Source organism: Staurois parvus, unplaced genomic scaffold, assembly GCF_062004578.1.
Source record: "Staurois parvus isolate SC_StPar_1 unplaced genomic scaffold, SC_StPar_1.0 ptg001882l, whole genome shotgun sequence".
NCBI lineage: Eukaryota > Metazoa > Chordata > Amphibia > Anura > Ranidae > Staurois > Staurois parvus.
In genome coordinates, this window is record NW_028319678.1 from 556,676 (window position 1) to 573,188 (window position 16,513).

General features: G+C 47.7%; 1 protein-coding gene across 3 annotated transcripts in view; it reads right to left on the reverse strand.

Moving 5' to 3' along the window:
* LOC149433892 (uncharacterized) overlaps positions 1 to 16,513 on the reverse strand; it is a 56,877-nt gene that overhangs the window by 19,673 nt on the left and 20,691 nt on the right. For all 3 annotated transcript variants that reach the window (XM_089664326.1, XM_089664327.1, XM_089664325.1), the window contains one exon: positions 15,912 to 16,025. In XM_089664326.1, coding sequence (XP_089520452.1) covers positions 15,912 to 16,025 — 114 coding nt within the window. The remainder of the gene's footprint in view (positions 1 to 15,911; positions 16,026 to 16,513) is intronic.

Sequence of the window (16,513 nt, forward strand, 5' to 3'; positions counted from 1 at the left end):
ATGGGGGGGGGGGGCTTCTGCTGATGTGATATGGGGACTGTGATATGAATGGGGGCACTGATGTGATGTCATAGGGGAATCTAATGGCAGTATGGGGGTCTTCTGATGTGAAAGGGGAATTCTGATGCTAAAAGGGGATTCTGATGTGGAAGGGGGATGTTGATGTGAAAAGGAGACTTCAATGTGAAGGGGAGCTCTGATGTAAAGGGGGGGGGGGCTCTGATGTGAAGGAGACTCCGATGTGAAGGGGAGCTCTGATGTGAAGGGGGGCACTGATGTGAAGTCATGAGAGGATCTAATGGGAGAATGGGGGTCTTCTGATTTGAAAGGGGGACGTTGATGTGAAAAAGAGACTCCTATGTGAAGGGGGGCTCTGATGTGAAGGTGGGGGGGCTCTGATGTGAAAGGGGAATGTTGATGTGAAAAGGAGACTCTGATGTGAAGGGGGGCACTGCTGTGATGTCATAAGGGGATCTAATGGGAGGATGGGGGTCTTCTGATGTGAGAGGGATGTAGATGTGAAAAAGAGACTCCTATGTGAAGGGAGGCTCTGGGGGGCTCTGATGTGAAGGGGGCTCTAATGTAAAGCGGGGGTCTCTGATGTGAAAGGGGGATGTTGATGTGAAAAGGAGACTCTGATGTGAAGGGTGGCTCTGATGGGAATTGGAGGCTCTGATGTGAGAGGGGGTTCTGATGTGTTGGAGGGAGACTTCTGATGTGAAAGGGGGTAATGATTTGATGTGATGGGGGGGAGATGTAATGGGAGGATGGGGGACTTCTGATGGGAAAAGGAGATTGTGATGTGACGAGGGGCTTTTGATGTTAAAGGGGGACATTTGATGTGAAAAGGAGACTCTGATGTGAAGGGGCACTGATGTGATGTCATAGGGGGATCTAATTAGAGGATGGGGGTCTTCTGATGTGAAAAAGAAACTCCTTTGTGAAGGGGGGCTCTGATGTGAAGGGGGGCTCTGATGTGAAGGGGGGCTCTAATGTGATGGGGGTATGTTGATATGAAAAGGAGGCTCTTATGTGAAGGGAGCACAGATGTGAAGGGGGGTGGGCTCTGATGTGAAGGGGAAGGCTCTGATGTGAAGGGGGTGCTCTGATGTGAAGAGGGGGCTCTGACGTGAAGGGGGGGCTCTGATATGAAAGGGGAATGTTGATGTGAAAAGGAGACTCCGATGTGAAGGGGGGCTCTGATGGGAATTGGAGGCTCTGATGTGATAAGGTGTTCTGATGTGTTGGAGGGAGACATCTGATGTGAAAGGGGGGCAGTGATTTGATGTGATGGGGGGATCTAATGGGAGGATGGGGGACATCTGATGGGAAAAGGAGATTTTGATGTGATGGGGGCTTTTGATGTTAAAGGGGGACATTTGATGTGAAAAGGAGACTCTGATGTGAAAGGGGGCTCTTATGTGAACTGGGGGCTCTGATGGGGGGGGGGGACTCTCATGTGATGGAGAGATTCCTGATGTGAAAGGGGGGACTCTGATATGATGTGAAAGTGCAACGCTAATGTTAACGGGGGGGGGGGGACTCTAAGGTGATGTGGGGGTTTGTGATGAAAAAAGGGGACTCTGATGAAGGGGGAGACTCTGATGTAATGGGGGGCTCCTGCTGTGAAAGGGGGAACTTCTGACGCTATTTATTCATTCATTTAAATTTGAATCATTTATTTATAAAACTGATTTTTTTTCCCCCGCGTGGGAATATCTGTACAGAATAGAGTGTGGCCCCTGCACTGAACAGGCTGGGGACCCCTGTCCTGGAGTAAAGAACAGAAGAGAGCGCTCAGATCTGGCTCAGCATCAAATATACTCTGTATTCTGGTAAACGTAACACGCTGCACCAGGGGCGGACTGACAACTCATGGGGCCCCCGGGCAATAGGGGATCATGGGGCCCCTGCGTCCTTGCCCAACTCAAAAACGCCTATGAAAAAAGGTACCAGGGGCATCTCATGGGGCCCCCTACTGACCCCGGGCCCTCAGGCAGTGCCCGAGTTTCCAAATGGTCAGTCCGCCCCTGCGCAGCACTTACATTTAGCAGCTAGAAAACAACCTGCGACTTTTCTATGAACACGTCCAATATGGCGGCAGATGAGCGCTCTGACTTCCATCCAGGATCACTCGGCATCCCTGCGCTGTCACTGAGAGCGCTGCCACTGAGAGCGCTGCCACTGAGAGCGCTGCCACTGAGAGCGCTGCAAGACGTGTTGGCTCTCGATGAGAAGCCTTTCAATTCTATTCTTGTTAGAGTGCGGAACTGACGAGTCTTTACCATTGGCCACATTCACTGAACACAGTGCTGACACCTGAATGTATCACCCAGCGCCCACGTTGGCGGTCACGGACAGCGAATGTACTTTATAACCGCGCCAAATCCATCACTTGCTGCTTTACAAGTACGACACTCATTTTTAAAAGCAATTTTTCCAGATATGTCCTAGAAATATTGATAGTTTTATGTAAGCAGTGCTTAGCAGAGTCCTCAATCAAAATCTGTATAAAGCGTTTGTTTCTTTTTTAACCCCTCGCCTATCGAGCACTTCTACCGCCTTCCTGCCCAGGAAAATGTTCAGCTTTCAGCGCTGTCGCACTTTGAATGACAATTGCGCGGTCATGCAACATTGCAGCCATATGACATTTTTATCATTTTTTTTTTCCACACAAATAGAGCTTTCTTTTGGTGGTATTTAATCACAACTGGGTGTTTTATTTTTTGCACTATAAACAAAAAAAAAGCAAAAAAAATCTGAAAAATAAAAGTTTCTGTTTCCATTATAACATTTTGCAAACAGATAATTTTTCTGCTTCACTGATGTGCGTTGATGAGGCTGCACTGATAGGCTGCACTGATGAGGAGGCACTGATGGGCGGCACTACTGCTCTGTGACAGCTGCTGGTTATGAGCATTCTTTATTGAATGACAATTGTGCGGTCATGCAACACTGTACCCATTTGAAATGTTTATCATTTTTTTCACACAAATAGAGCGTTCTTTTGGTGGTATATAATCACTGCTGGGGTTTTTATTTTTTGCACTATAAACAAAAAAAGAGCAAAAATTCTGAAAAAAAAAAAAAAGGTTTTCTTTGTTTCTATTATAAAATTGTGCAAACAGGTACTTTTTCTCCTTCACTGATGTGCGTTGATGAGGCTGCACTGATAGGCAGCACTAATGAGGCTGCACTGATAGGCAGCACTGATGAGGTGGCACTGGTAGAAATTGATGATGAGGCACTGATGATGCTGTACAGATATGCGGCACTGATAGGCTGCACTGATAGGCAGCACTGATGAAGTGGCACTGGTGGGTATTGATGAGGAGGCACTGATGATGCTGTACAGATATGCGGCACTGATAGGCTGCACTGATAGGCAACACTGATGAGGTGGCACTGGTGGAAATTGATGAGGAGGCACTGATGATGCTGCATAGATATGCGGCACTGATGGGCACTGATAGGCTGCACTGATGGGCACTAATAGGTAGCACTGAAGGGCACTAATGGGCAACACTGTTGAGCACTGATGGGCAGCACTGTTGGGCACTGATGAGCACTTTTGGGACTGCAATGATAATCAGTGCCCTGACAGCACTGACTGACAGCACTGACAGGTGGCACTGACTGGCACCACTGACAGGCACTGATGGGCAGCACTGCTGGGCACTGATGAGCAACACTGTTGGGCACTGATGGGCACTTTTGGGACTGCAATGATCAGTGCCCTGATTATAGGTGCAAATGTCTCCTTTGACAGTTGCCGGATATTGGCAGTACTTTCCTTACACTGTGACAGCCTAACGAAAGTATTGCCAATAACCAGCAAGTGTATTTACATGGTGATCAGTTGTGATGGGACACAGGTGATCATGTGGTAAAAAGGCCGCTGTAATTGGACACAGCTGATCACGTGGTAAAAAGGCCGCTGTAATTGGACACAGCTGATCACGTGGTAAAAAGGCCGCTGTGATTGGACACAGCTGATCACGTGGTAAAAAGGCCGCTGTGAAGGGACACAGCTGATCACGTGGTAAAAAGGCCGCTGTGATTGGACACAGCTGATGACGTGGTAAAAAGGCTGCTGTGATTGGACACAGCTGATCATGTGGTAAAAAGGCCGCTGTGATGGGACACAGTTGATCACGTGGTAAAAGCTGCTATGAAGGGACACAGCTGATCACGTGGTAAAAAGGTCGCTGTGATGGGACACAGCTGATCATGTGGTAAAAGCCTCTGTGATTGGACTTTTACTATGTCTCCAAAGGACACAACGATCACAGACAGCGCCGGGTTGCACGCCGCTGGGGGTGCGCAGGGGGAGCGTTCTGGGAGGACATTATATGATGTCTCCCAGAACTGGATGACCGCACTGTAGTCGTCATTCGGCTATAGCGCGGTAAGGAAGTGGTTAGAGGTGGGTTAAACCCAACATTAGATTAGTTTTTATTTTCATTCTGTGTCCGATTGGGGAGATTTCCCTTCATTTCCTGCCCTCTAGACACGCTAGGAAATAAAAGGAAATCTCTACAAGGTGGGGAAGATGCCCTCGTCACTGGAACAGGTGTCCCCATTGGACGATTTCCAATCTATTTCTTTTCCGGTGGCAACTCAAAATTAAAGTTCAACTCCAGGGGCGGACTGATAACTCATGGGGTCCCCGGGCAACAGGGGATCATGGGGCCCCTGTGTCCTCACCCACACTCAAACCACACCTAAAAAAGCCTATGAAAGGTACTAGGGGCATCTCATGGGGCCCCCTACTGACCCCGGGCCCTCGGGCATTGCCCGAGTACCCATATGGTCAGTCCGCCCCTGTTCAACTCATAACTTAAGGCATTGATAAAAATATACAAATAAAAGTGATTGCAAAGGCAAAAAAGTTATTTATTAAAAAATAACAAACATGTCATACCTCCCCCCCTCTTTCCTCACTGGCTGTGATTAACAGCAGCACAAGCCATTGTCTTTCTGCCCAATACGAAAAGAATAAAAAGAGAGAGAGAGCCGAGAGCTGCTGCTCTCATGCACATTACTGGATCGAGATCAGGCTCAGGTAAGTATAAAGGAGGCTGGGGGGCTGCATACAAGTAGTGTAAGTACCAGAATTTGACCTGGTATCAGCCTCTTGCAGGCCCTGTACAGCAGGGCTGGCGTGTGAGAGGAAAAAGGAGCAAAAAAGAAGCCAATCAGTTCATGCACTGACAAGAAGCATGCTGATAGGAGAAGAGAGCAGAGTGACAGAGAAATTATGTCATCAATGCACTGCTTCTTCTTTCACTGTCCAAGCCCAGGCTGAGGCAGGTTCAATACAGATTAGCACTTCCGCCTGGCAGCACTAGGGTCATTGGTTCAAATCCCACCCACGGCACTACCTGTGCCTGCGTGGGTCTCCTCCGGGTACTTCGGTTTCCTCCCACACTCCAAAGACATGCTGGTAGGTGAATTGTCTCCTGTCTAAATTGTCCCTAGTATGTGTATGTATGAATGTGAGTTAGGGACCTTAGATTGTACACCCCTTGAGGGTTAGGGACCTTAGATTGTACACCCCTTGAGGGTTAGGGACCTTAGATTGTACGCCCCTTGAGGGTTAGGGACCTTAGATTGTACGCCCCTTGAGGGCAGGTCTCTAACTCACATTCATACATACACATACATGCTGCAGCTATTTTTGGGGTATTCCGAACTCTTCCCAGACGTACAATATATTTTCCGGCGTATAAGACGACTTTTTACCCCTTGAAAATCTTCTCAAAAGTCGGGGGTCGTCTTATACGCCGGTAACGGCATGCTGAAACTTTTTAGGGGGGCGTCGCGGTGCTGCCGCCCCCCCCCCTTCCAACAGAAGGGAAACTAAGTACAGGGGTGGGCAGGGGCTGCTGTCTCTTACCTGGCTCCGGTCCCACGACGATCCGGTCCAGGAAGCGCGGCTGCTCCTTCCTTCGGTTCGTCCACTGGATGTTCGCACGGCTGCTCGGCTCCACCTCCTCACCGGTGATTGGCCGCCAGAACTGTAGCTCAGGAAAGGCACACAGGCGGCCAATCACCGGCGAGGAGGCGGAGCTGAGCGGCCCCGCGAAAATCGAGTGGAGATGCAGGTAAGTGTGCCGTGCTTAGGTGCTGCTGCAACCACATATGCTGGCTGCAGCAGCACCGTACTGGAGCAGGGGTCAGCAAGTGTCAGTGGGAGGAATAGTGCCCCATCGTTGGTGTCACTGATATCAATGATGGGGCATTATTCCTCCCACTGACACCAACGATGGGGCACTTTTCCTCCCCCCCACTGACACCAACGATGGGGCACTATTCCCCCCCCCCACTGACACCAATGATGGGGCACTATTCCACCCCCCACTGACACCAATGATGGGGCACTATTCCACCCCCCACTGACACCAATGATGGGGCACTATTCCACCCCCCACTGACACCAATGATGGGATACTATTACTCCCCCCCCACTGACACCAACGATGGGGCACTATTCCCCCCCCCCCACTGACACCAAAGATGGGGCACTATTCCACTGACACCAATGATGGGGTGCTATTCCCCCCAATGATACTAATAATGGGGCACTATTCCTTCCACTGACACCAATGATGGGGCGCTATTCCTGCCACTGACACTAATGATGGGGTGCTATTCCTCCCACTGACACCAATGATGGGGCACTATTCCTCCCACTGATACCAATGATGGGGCACTATTCCTTCCACTGACACCAATGATGGGGCGCTATTCCTGCCACTGACACTAATGATGGGGTGCTATTCCTCCCACTGACACCAATGATGGGGCACTATTCCTCCCACTGACACCAATGATGGGGCACTATTCCTGCCACTGATACCAATGATGGGGAACTATTCCTCCCACTGATACCAATGATGGGGCACTATTCCTCCCACTAATACCAATGATGGGGCACTATTCCTCCCACTGACACCAATGATGGGGCACTATTCCTCCCACTGACACCAATGATGGGGCACTATTCCTCCCACTGACACCAATGATGGGGCACTATTCCTCCCACTGACACAAATGATGGGGCACTATTCCTGCCACTGATACTAATGATGGGGCACTATTCCTCCCACTGATACCAATGATGGGGCACTATTCCTGCCACTGATACCAATGATGGGACACTATTCCTCCCACTGATACCAATGATGGGACACTATTCCTCCCACTGACACCAATGATGGGGCACTATTCCTACCACTGACACCAATGAATGGGCACTATTCCTCCCACTGACACCAATGATGGGGCACGATTCTTCCCACTGGTGTGCACTGGAAGAGGGGTAGTCTTATACGGCGAGTATAGCCCAAACACTACATTTTAAACAGGAAAAGTAGGGGGTCGTCTTATACGCCGGAAAATACGGTATATGTGTAAAGCACTGCGTGAATTGATGGCGCTATAAAAGTACCTGAAATAAATAATAATAATAAATAAATATGACCTGGGCTCAGAGAAAGTAGATCAAATGATGCCGGCCATTAGATTGAGGACATCTATTGGCAAAAAAAAATTACTGCGTGTAAAAAGTTCTCAATTGAAAGATGAAAATTACAGCAGGAGCTGGTTTCATTCCATTTTCCAACACAGAGAGAGTGACGCTCCTTAATAGGGACAGAGCTGGAAATACAAGCCTGGCAGATGTTCTCACCCCTCTTCACTCCAAAATAAAAAAATGTTGCGTTAGATATACTTAAAGCGCTGTTTGTTGTGATTGCGGCGGTTCCTGCGTGGAAGGTGTGCGTGCGTGTTGCGCGGCACTGATTGAAGTAGGAGAGAAGGCCTGCAGGGGAGCTCACAACGGCTGCCAACACTCCGATTCATCAAACGCCAGACAGGATGGTCTGCAGGAAGCATCGCAGGCGAAACGCACACGCTACACAGGAAAAAGACGGCGGTGTCTCTCTCCGTTCTATGTGTATCTATTGCACTTCTATCACTATAGTATTCCTGTCTTTGCTTTGTTCTCTATGTATAATTCTGAATCCCAAGAGAACACTTTTGTCATTTATTATCATGTTATTCATTTCTGTGGGAATAGTACATAGGGGTCACATACTGAGCGATCAGTCCGCACGTCCCGTCCCCCAACACATGCTGAATATAGTTCTTGGGTATTCCGAACTCTTCCCAGACCATCCAGAGATATACACTGTATGTAGGACCAGGGGCAGACTGACAACTCATGGGGCCCCCGGGCAATAGGGGATCATGGGGCCCCTGTGTCCTTGCCCAAACTCAAAAAAGCCTATGAAAAAGGTACCAGGGGCATATCATGGGGCCCCCTACTGACACTGGGCCCTCGGGCAGTGCCCGAGTTTCCAAATGGTCAGTCCACCCCTGTGTAGGACTCACCCCTGAAGGGGCCCACTGATTGGTCCCAAGGTTCCTTCCCCCAAATAGGTGCACTGGCGGCAGGGGCGTCCCTAGGGTTTGTGTCACCCGGTGCGGTAACACTTGGTGACACCCCCTCCGACGATCCCCGCAGAATGGATCGGATCTGTGGATTGAGCATCATGGATCTGCTCCCCAATCTGCAGATCCTATCCATCCTGCGGGGATCGTCGGCATGCAACCTATACGGGGTGACACCGGACATTTCCACGAAAAGGTAAGTTGTAAAGAAAGCCGACGATCCCCGCAGGATGGATCCGATCCATTATGCTCCCAATCCGCAGATCCCATCCATTCTGCCGGGATTGTCTGCTTGCTTCACAACTTACCTTTTTGTGGAGCGGGTCCAGTGCTACCCCATGCGGTCGGTGTCACCCGGTGCGGCGCGCACCCCCCCGCACCTGCCTCAGGAAGCCACTGACTGGCAGCCAAGCACACACTCTTCTGGCTCAATGAGTTGTCAAGGGCAGGGGCTGACTGACCATTTGGAAACTCGGGCACTGCCCAAGGGCCTGGGGTCAGTAGGGGGCCCCATAAGATGCCCCTGGTACCTTTTTCATAGGCTTTTTTGAGTTTAGGCAAGGACACAGGGGCCCCATGATCCCCTATTGCCCGGGGGCCCCATGAGTTGTCAGTCCGCCCCTGGTCAAGGGGTATCCTTTTCTGATGCTTTATTGGAAACCTGGCCTTGTATGGGTACAGGGAATCCTTGGGACACTCCAGCAATATTAAAGAAGCGGTTTGCGTTACGTCCAGGGGCGAACTGACAACTCATGGGGCCCCCGGGCAATCGGGGATCATGGGGCCCGTGTCCTCACCCACACTCAAACCACACCCAATAAAGCCTATGAAAAGGTACCAGGGGCATCTCATGGGGCCCCCTACTGACCCTGGACCCTCGGGCAGTGCCTGATTGGTCAGTCCGCCCCCTGGTTACGGCACTGCGTTACCTTAACTGACAATTGCGCGGTCATGCAACTCTGCACCCAAATGAAATTTACTTCCTTTTTTCCCCATGAATAGAGCTTTCTTTTGGTGGTATTTGATCACCTGTGCGTTTTTGTTATTTTTTGCGCTATAAAAAAAAAAAAAGACTGACAATTTTGAGAAAAAAAAACAATATTTTGGACTTTTTGCTATTAAATATATCCAGTAAAAAAATTTCAAAAATGTCAAATTTCGTCATAAATTTCAGCCAAAATGTATTCTGCTCCGTGTCTTTGTTAAAAAAAAATCCCAATACGTGTAAATTAATTGGTTTACATGAAAGTTATAGCATTTACATATGGCGTTATAGATACTGGACATTTTTTTTTGTTAATACTAGTAATGGCGTCGATCAGCGACTTATAGCGGGACTGCGGCGGGCATTCTGACACTGGGGGGGACTGACTGTGTCACTGACATCCCCAGTGACACCAATACGATGATCAATGCTAACATAAGCGCTGACACTGTACTAATGCAACTGGGCAGGAAGGGGTTAATATGTGGGGTGATCAAAGGGTTAACTGTGTGATGGGAGTGTTTTACTAGGGGCGGGGGGGGGGTGCTTCACTGTAAGCACACTGATCAGTATGGCTCTGCTCAGCCATCCCAAGCAGTGTGCCCAAACTGACAGGGAGGAGGGCTGTAGGAAAACAATGCAGCCCTTCTCCATGTCGGTGGTCACCGGTAATCACCAGGCACCAGCTGGTAATCATTGGCCGGGACCCGGTGATTTACACCCGGGGCCACAACCAACAGCGCAGGTAGGGCAGTTGTGCGCCTCGTGCGCGCCCCCTACCCGGAAATGCAGAATCATGTGTATATATATATATATATATGTGATTTTGTGCACAGGGGCCACCCTGCAGCAGTAAATCCACTGTGGGCGGTCCTTATGCGATTAAATTGATTCTAAAGGCTTATTTTTTTTTTTAAGAAAAAATAACAAACATGCCTATACTTATCTGCTGTGCGGTGGTTTTGCAGAGAGCAACCCGGATCCTCCTCTTCTCGGGTCCCCCGCAGGCTCTCCTGGCCCCTCCCTCCTGTTGAGTTCCCACACAGCAAGCAGCTTGCTATGGGGGCACCAGCTGCTCTGTGTGTCCATTCACACGTGGAGCCGCGACTCGGCCCCACCCCATTTTTCTTCTCATTGGCTCACTGGCTGTGATTGACAGATGTGAGAGCCAATGGCACCCGCTTCTGTCCCAGACAATGAGAAGAGGGAGTCCCGGGAAAGCCGAGTCTCCAGTGCACATGGCTGGATCAAGAGGGGCTTAGGTGAGTATTGGGAAGGTTTTTTATCTTCATACATAGAACCTGGGAGCCAGGGTTTTCAGTAGACTCTGCCTGACCCAAGATGGACACCAGATTCACATGGGGGGGAAGCATCCAACTGGATAGCTTCCCCAGTGACCCAGGAAACCATAGAGCAGCAGTCACTAAATGGCGGACCGCGGTTCACAAACGGCCCCAGCAGCGCTGCCGCCTGGACCGCCAGCCCGCAATGACAGATCCGCCGCTGAGCAGGGCAGTTGTCATGGCAACATGACATCACGTGTGCACCTCACCTCTTTCAGCCCACTGTTTCTCCGACTCCCACTCCCTGCCTGTACATAAGCATCCAGCAAGGATCCCGGCACAGCTCCTGTATGCCCTCAAGGTAGGGTGTAGTCTTAATATAAATGAGCCCATCAGAGTGCCCCTTAACATAGAATGTGGCCCTCAGAGTGCCCCTTAATATAAATGTATCCATCAGAGTGCCCCTTAATATAAATCTGCCCATCAGAGTGCCCCTTAATATAAATCTGCCCATCAGAGTGCCCCTTAATATAACATGTATCCATCAGAGTGCCCCTTAATATAACATGTATCCATCAGACTGCCCCTTAATATAACATGTATCCATCAGAGTGCCCCTTAATATAAATGTATCCATCAGAGTGCCCCTTAATATAACATGTATCCATCAGAGTGCCCCTTAATATAAATGTGCCCATCAGAGTGCCCCTTAATATAAATGTATCCATCAGAGTGCCCCTTAATATAACATGATTCCATCAGAGTGCCCCTTAATATAACATGATTCCATCAGAGTGCCCCTTAATATAAATGTATCCATCAGAGTGCCCCTTATTTTATGTTAAGGGGGCACAAATGGGCACATACTGTGGAATGGGGCATTCTGATGAGCACATGTGATGGAAAGGGGTACTCTGATGGGGAATATGATGTAAAGAGGCACTCTGATGGGGAAATATGATAGAAAGGGGTACTTTGAGTGTAAGGGGGCACTCTGACGGGAATACCTGATGTAAGGTAGCAATGTGATGGGGATACCTGATGTGATGGGGATACCTGATGCAAAGGGGCACTCTGATGGGGACATCTGATGTAAAGGGGCACTCTGATGGGGACAACTGATGTAAAGGATCTCTCTGATGGACACACCTGATGTGATAGGAATACATGATGTAAAGTTTCACTCTGATGGCGACACCTAATGTAAGGGGGCACACTGATCGGCACACCCTTGGCCATAAGAAAATGTTAGTGACCTGACCCCCTTGAATTTTAATTCAATACCCCTGCCATAGAGGAACCATGTTCATTCTGACTTCCTCTCTCTCTGCAATGACACTGTGGTTGAGCGCCACCTGCAGTGGAGAAAGTAGACTGCACCAGGCAACAATTTGGTACATTGTCCACGCACCTGCAGTCTCTGACCCAATCTGCCGTCTTTTCTCCATCACTTGGGTCTCTAAACCCCTTTTTAATCAGAGTCTCCCCATGTCCCTCAATCATTCCAAGGAGACCATCACAAATACACAACTCTTGATCTTTATTTCTGCGCTCAGCAGAGAACTGATGGGCTTGGTCATGACTGGTAACACCTCTATTTTTCTTTTCTGTTAGCTTGTGAAAATAAGTTTCTAATATTTACGAGCTGAAATAAAATTGCAAATACAAGGTAATTATTGAGAGTGATGTGCAGGGGCGGACTGACAACTCATGGGGCCGCCGGGCAATAGGGGATCATGGGGCCCCTGTATCCTTGCCCAAACTCAAAAAAGCCTATGAAAAAGGTACCAGGGGCATCTCATGGGGCCCCCTACTGACCCCGGGCCCTCGGGCAGTGCCTGAGTTTCCAAATGCTCAGTCCGCCCCTGGTGATGTGTTTATGGGTGTCTAATCAGTGTTTATCTTAGAGCGTGAACACCCTATAAATTGCCTTTATAAAGCAATATTACACCGGGTGACATCTGTTGAAGATGGGAAAAGATTGGAAGGGGATCAGGTCTGCTCTCTGTTAATAGGTTAATAAGTGTCAGGCCTTCAATGAGTTCAATAAGAAATGCACCGGACAAGCCATCTATTAAAGTGAAAGTGGAGCGCTTCTAATTTTTTTTTTTTTTTTTGCAGCATGGTCTGCAGCCTCCTTGGGTCTCTTTACATCTTACTTTACTTTTGGAAGCTACTTGGAGACAATATACTCATTCATCCCAATTCAGTGCCCTTAACCCAACCTCCAACAGTACCCTCTAATGGAGGCTTCCTCCACTAATGACCATATCTCCATAAGGCAGGTCACTGAAACAGGAATTAATGGTCTAGTTACACTCAACCATGGCCTCCTTGGAGGTACAATTAGCAGCCAAGAGCTCACAACCCAGTAAATCAGGGATATGTAGAAGAGGGATTTGTTTGCTCCCCATAGAAACCTAGAATTCAAGCTTGGATTTTCAAACATTTTTATTATTGGTTATATATTAAAGTATAACTAAAAGCAAAACCTTTTTTAGTGGAAAGGGATCAGAATGCTTGTCAATTGTTATTGCTGTCTGTGCCCCCCTTTAGGGAGATTCACCCTCTCTATTAGTCCTGCTTACCATTATCATTGAATGAGAAAGTAAAAGAAAAGCCCAAATTTTGGATGGTCCCCAGAAATTTAATAGATGGGAAATCTTCCAACGGCGACACTATTTCTTGAATCTAGTAATCCACTAACAGTCTCTGCCCCTGCAATTTGATGACAATTCTCATCTTCAGGCATTTAATTCTGACAACTAAACAAGGTAGCATAGTGGCTAAGTAGTTAGCACTTCTACCTAGCAGCACTAGGGTCATGGGTTCGGATCTCAACCAAGGTACCACCTGCCTGTAGTTTGCATGCTCTCCCTGTGCCTGCATGGGTTTAATCTGGGTGCTCTGGTTCCTCCTACACTCCAAAGACATGCTGGTAGGTAGATTGGCCCTAGTATGTGTATGAATGTGAGTTAGGGACCTTAGATTGTACACCCCTTGAGGGCTAGGGACTGATATCAGTCTTAGACTTCATGACACCATGGGATGGGACTGTGTAAAACGCATAGGGTGATGTTGCAATTTCTCCACCTCCCATCATGTTCTTGGACAGTCAACATTTGCCTTGACACCTTACATGTGATAGAGTGAGTGGATTAGGATGAATGATTTGCAAGTCCAGATGCCTGTAGCCATCAACTGCTACATATTGTTCAAGAAAGGCCACAAACCAAACCAACAGTCCCCCACCATAATTTTGTGGTGAGGAGGCAGTAAACACGCAGAGTCCAGTTGCAGTAACAGAACTGTATTGAAGTTAAAGTTCAAACAGGCAGATCTATCCAGTGGAGAGACAACCCGATCGGGTGCACTCACAAAATGTTGTAACAAAGCATAAAATAGAAGGCATTGGGAGCACCTCTATCTCAAAGGGTGGAATGTGTCCTGGCCAGTCCATACCAAATCGGGAAGGCTTCCAGGAAGCATGGTGTGTCCCTGCACTTTCCCTACTCATCAGGAACCCTCACCCTGCTGCTAATTACTGTCCCTACACTACCCACATGCAAAATTCGCACCAAACACGGGAGCCAGGTTTTTCAATTGACTCTGCTTAACCCAAGATGGCCACCAGAGTCACATGGGGTGGAAGCATCCAACTGGATAGCTTCCCCGGTGACTCAGGAAACCATAGAGGAGCCATGTTCCTTCTGAAAATTTTAGTGACCTGACCTCCTTGAATTTTAATTTAATACCCCTGCCATAGAGGAACCATGTTCATTCTGACTTCCTCTCCCTCTGCAATGACACTGTGGTTGAGCGCCACTTGCAGTGGAGAAAGTAGACTGCACCAGGCAACAATTTGGTACATTGTCCACGCACCTGCAGTCTCTGACCCAATCTACTGTCTTTTTTCCATCACTTGGGTTTCTAAACCCCTTTTTAATCAGAGTATCCCCATGTCCCTCAATCATTCCAAGGAGACCATCACAAATACACAACTCTTGATCTTTATTTCTGCGCTCAGCAGAGAACTGATGGGTTTGGTAACACCTCTATTTTTCTTTTATGTTAGCTTGTGAAAATAAGTCCCTAATATTTACGAGCTGAAATAAAATTGCAAATACAAGATAATTATTGAGAGTGATGTGTTTATGGGTGTCTAAGTCAGTGTTTATCTTAGAACGTGAACACCCTATAAATTGCCTTTATAAAGCAATATTACACCGGGTGACATGTGTTGAAGATGGGAAAATATTGGAAGGGGATCAGGTTTGCTCTCTGTTAATAGGTTTATAAGTGTCAGGCCTTCAATGAGTTCAATAAGAAATGCACCGGACAAGCCATCTGTTAAAGTGAAAGTGGAGTGCTTCTAATTTTTTTTTTTTTTTTTTGCAGCATGGTCTGCAGCCTCCTTGGATCTCTGTACATCTTACTTTATTTATGAAAGATACTTGGAGACAATATACTGATTCATCCCAATCCAGTGCCCTTAACCCATCCTCCAATAGTACCCTCTTATGGAGGCTTCCTCCACTAATGACCATATCTCCATGAGGCTGCAGGTCGCTGATCCAGGAATGAACGGTCTAGTTACACTCAACCATGGCCTCCTTGGAGGTACAATTAGCAGCCAAGAACTCACAACCCAGTAAATCAGGGATATGTAGAAGAGGGATTTGTTTGCTCCCCATAGAAACCTAGAATTCAAGCTTGCATTTTCAAACATTTTTTTATTGGTTATATATTAAAGTATAACTAAAGGCAAAACTTTTTTTAGTGGAAAGGGATCAGAATGCTTGTCAATTGTTATTGCTGTCTGTGCCCCCCTTTAGGGAGATCCATCCTCTCTATTTGTCCTGTTTACCATTATCATTGAAAGAGAAAGTAAAAGAAAAGTCCACATTTTGGATGGTCCCCAGAAATGTAATAGAGGGGAAATCTTCCAACGGGGACACTAGTTCTGGTGACCCTGGGGTCTCCAAGGAATTCCCTTTAGGTTGCAGGTATTTCCCCTCACTTACTGTTTGGCTATGGAATAGGATGAGAAGGGAAATATTCACAAAGGGACATAGCAAAAAAAATCTGACAGAGGTGATAACCCTCCCTTACACTATTCAAAATTAAACCAAAAGTGTTGCCTATAGTTCTACTTTAAGGTTCATACCAGCTGTCTTCACACTTACCTTTGTCTTGACTTCTTTGTGATACCACCTTCTTCACCTGAGATTGCCTGTTAAATGTGATTCCACTGAAGGTCTGGTCAATGAAAGAGTCCAGGTCCCCGAGCTCATCTGCACCTAGAACCATAATTGGTTGCACCGTCACTCGCAAGTAACATAATTCTCTTACTGTGGAGCATAAAGGGTTAGTCCACCCAACCTCTAATATTCTGGTTATGCTGGGAGTTAAATCATCTAATAGCTTCCCATATTAACAGATGTAACAATGAATGTGATATACATAATGTTGGTTGACCTGAGAGCACAGTTTAGCAGTACACTTACTTCAACTAAATCTAAAAATGTGGCTTTGTAATGCATATGGGACACAGTCTACCAGCCCAGAACTTCTCTTCTCTTCAATGCCGTAGCACACTGGGCCTTCTCATGTAGTACAGTTGCCTAAACCCTTAACCCTTGGGAACACCATCTACTCTGTTAACTTGGGTTCCTAAGAACAATGGAGTTTGTTTACTAATGCCCCATACACATGATAAGAAAATCATACGAAAAATTTTGCGGAACCACTGATCGAACGATTTTCTCTTCGTTGCTGAGCGGGATGT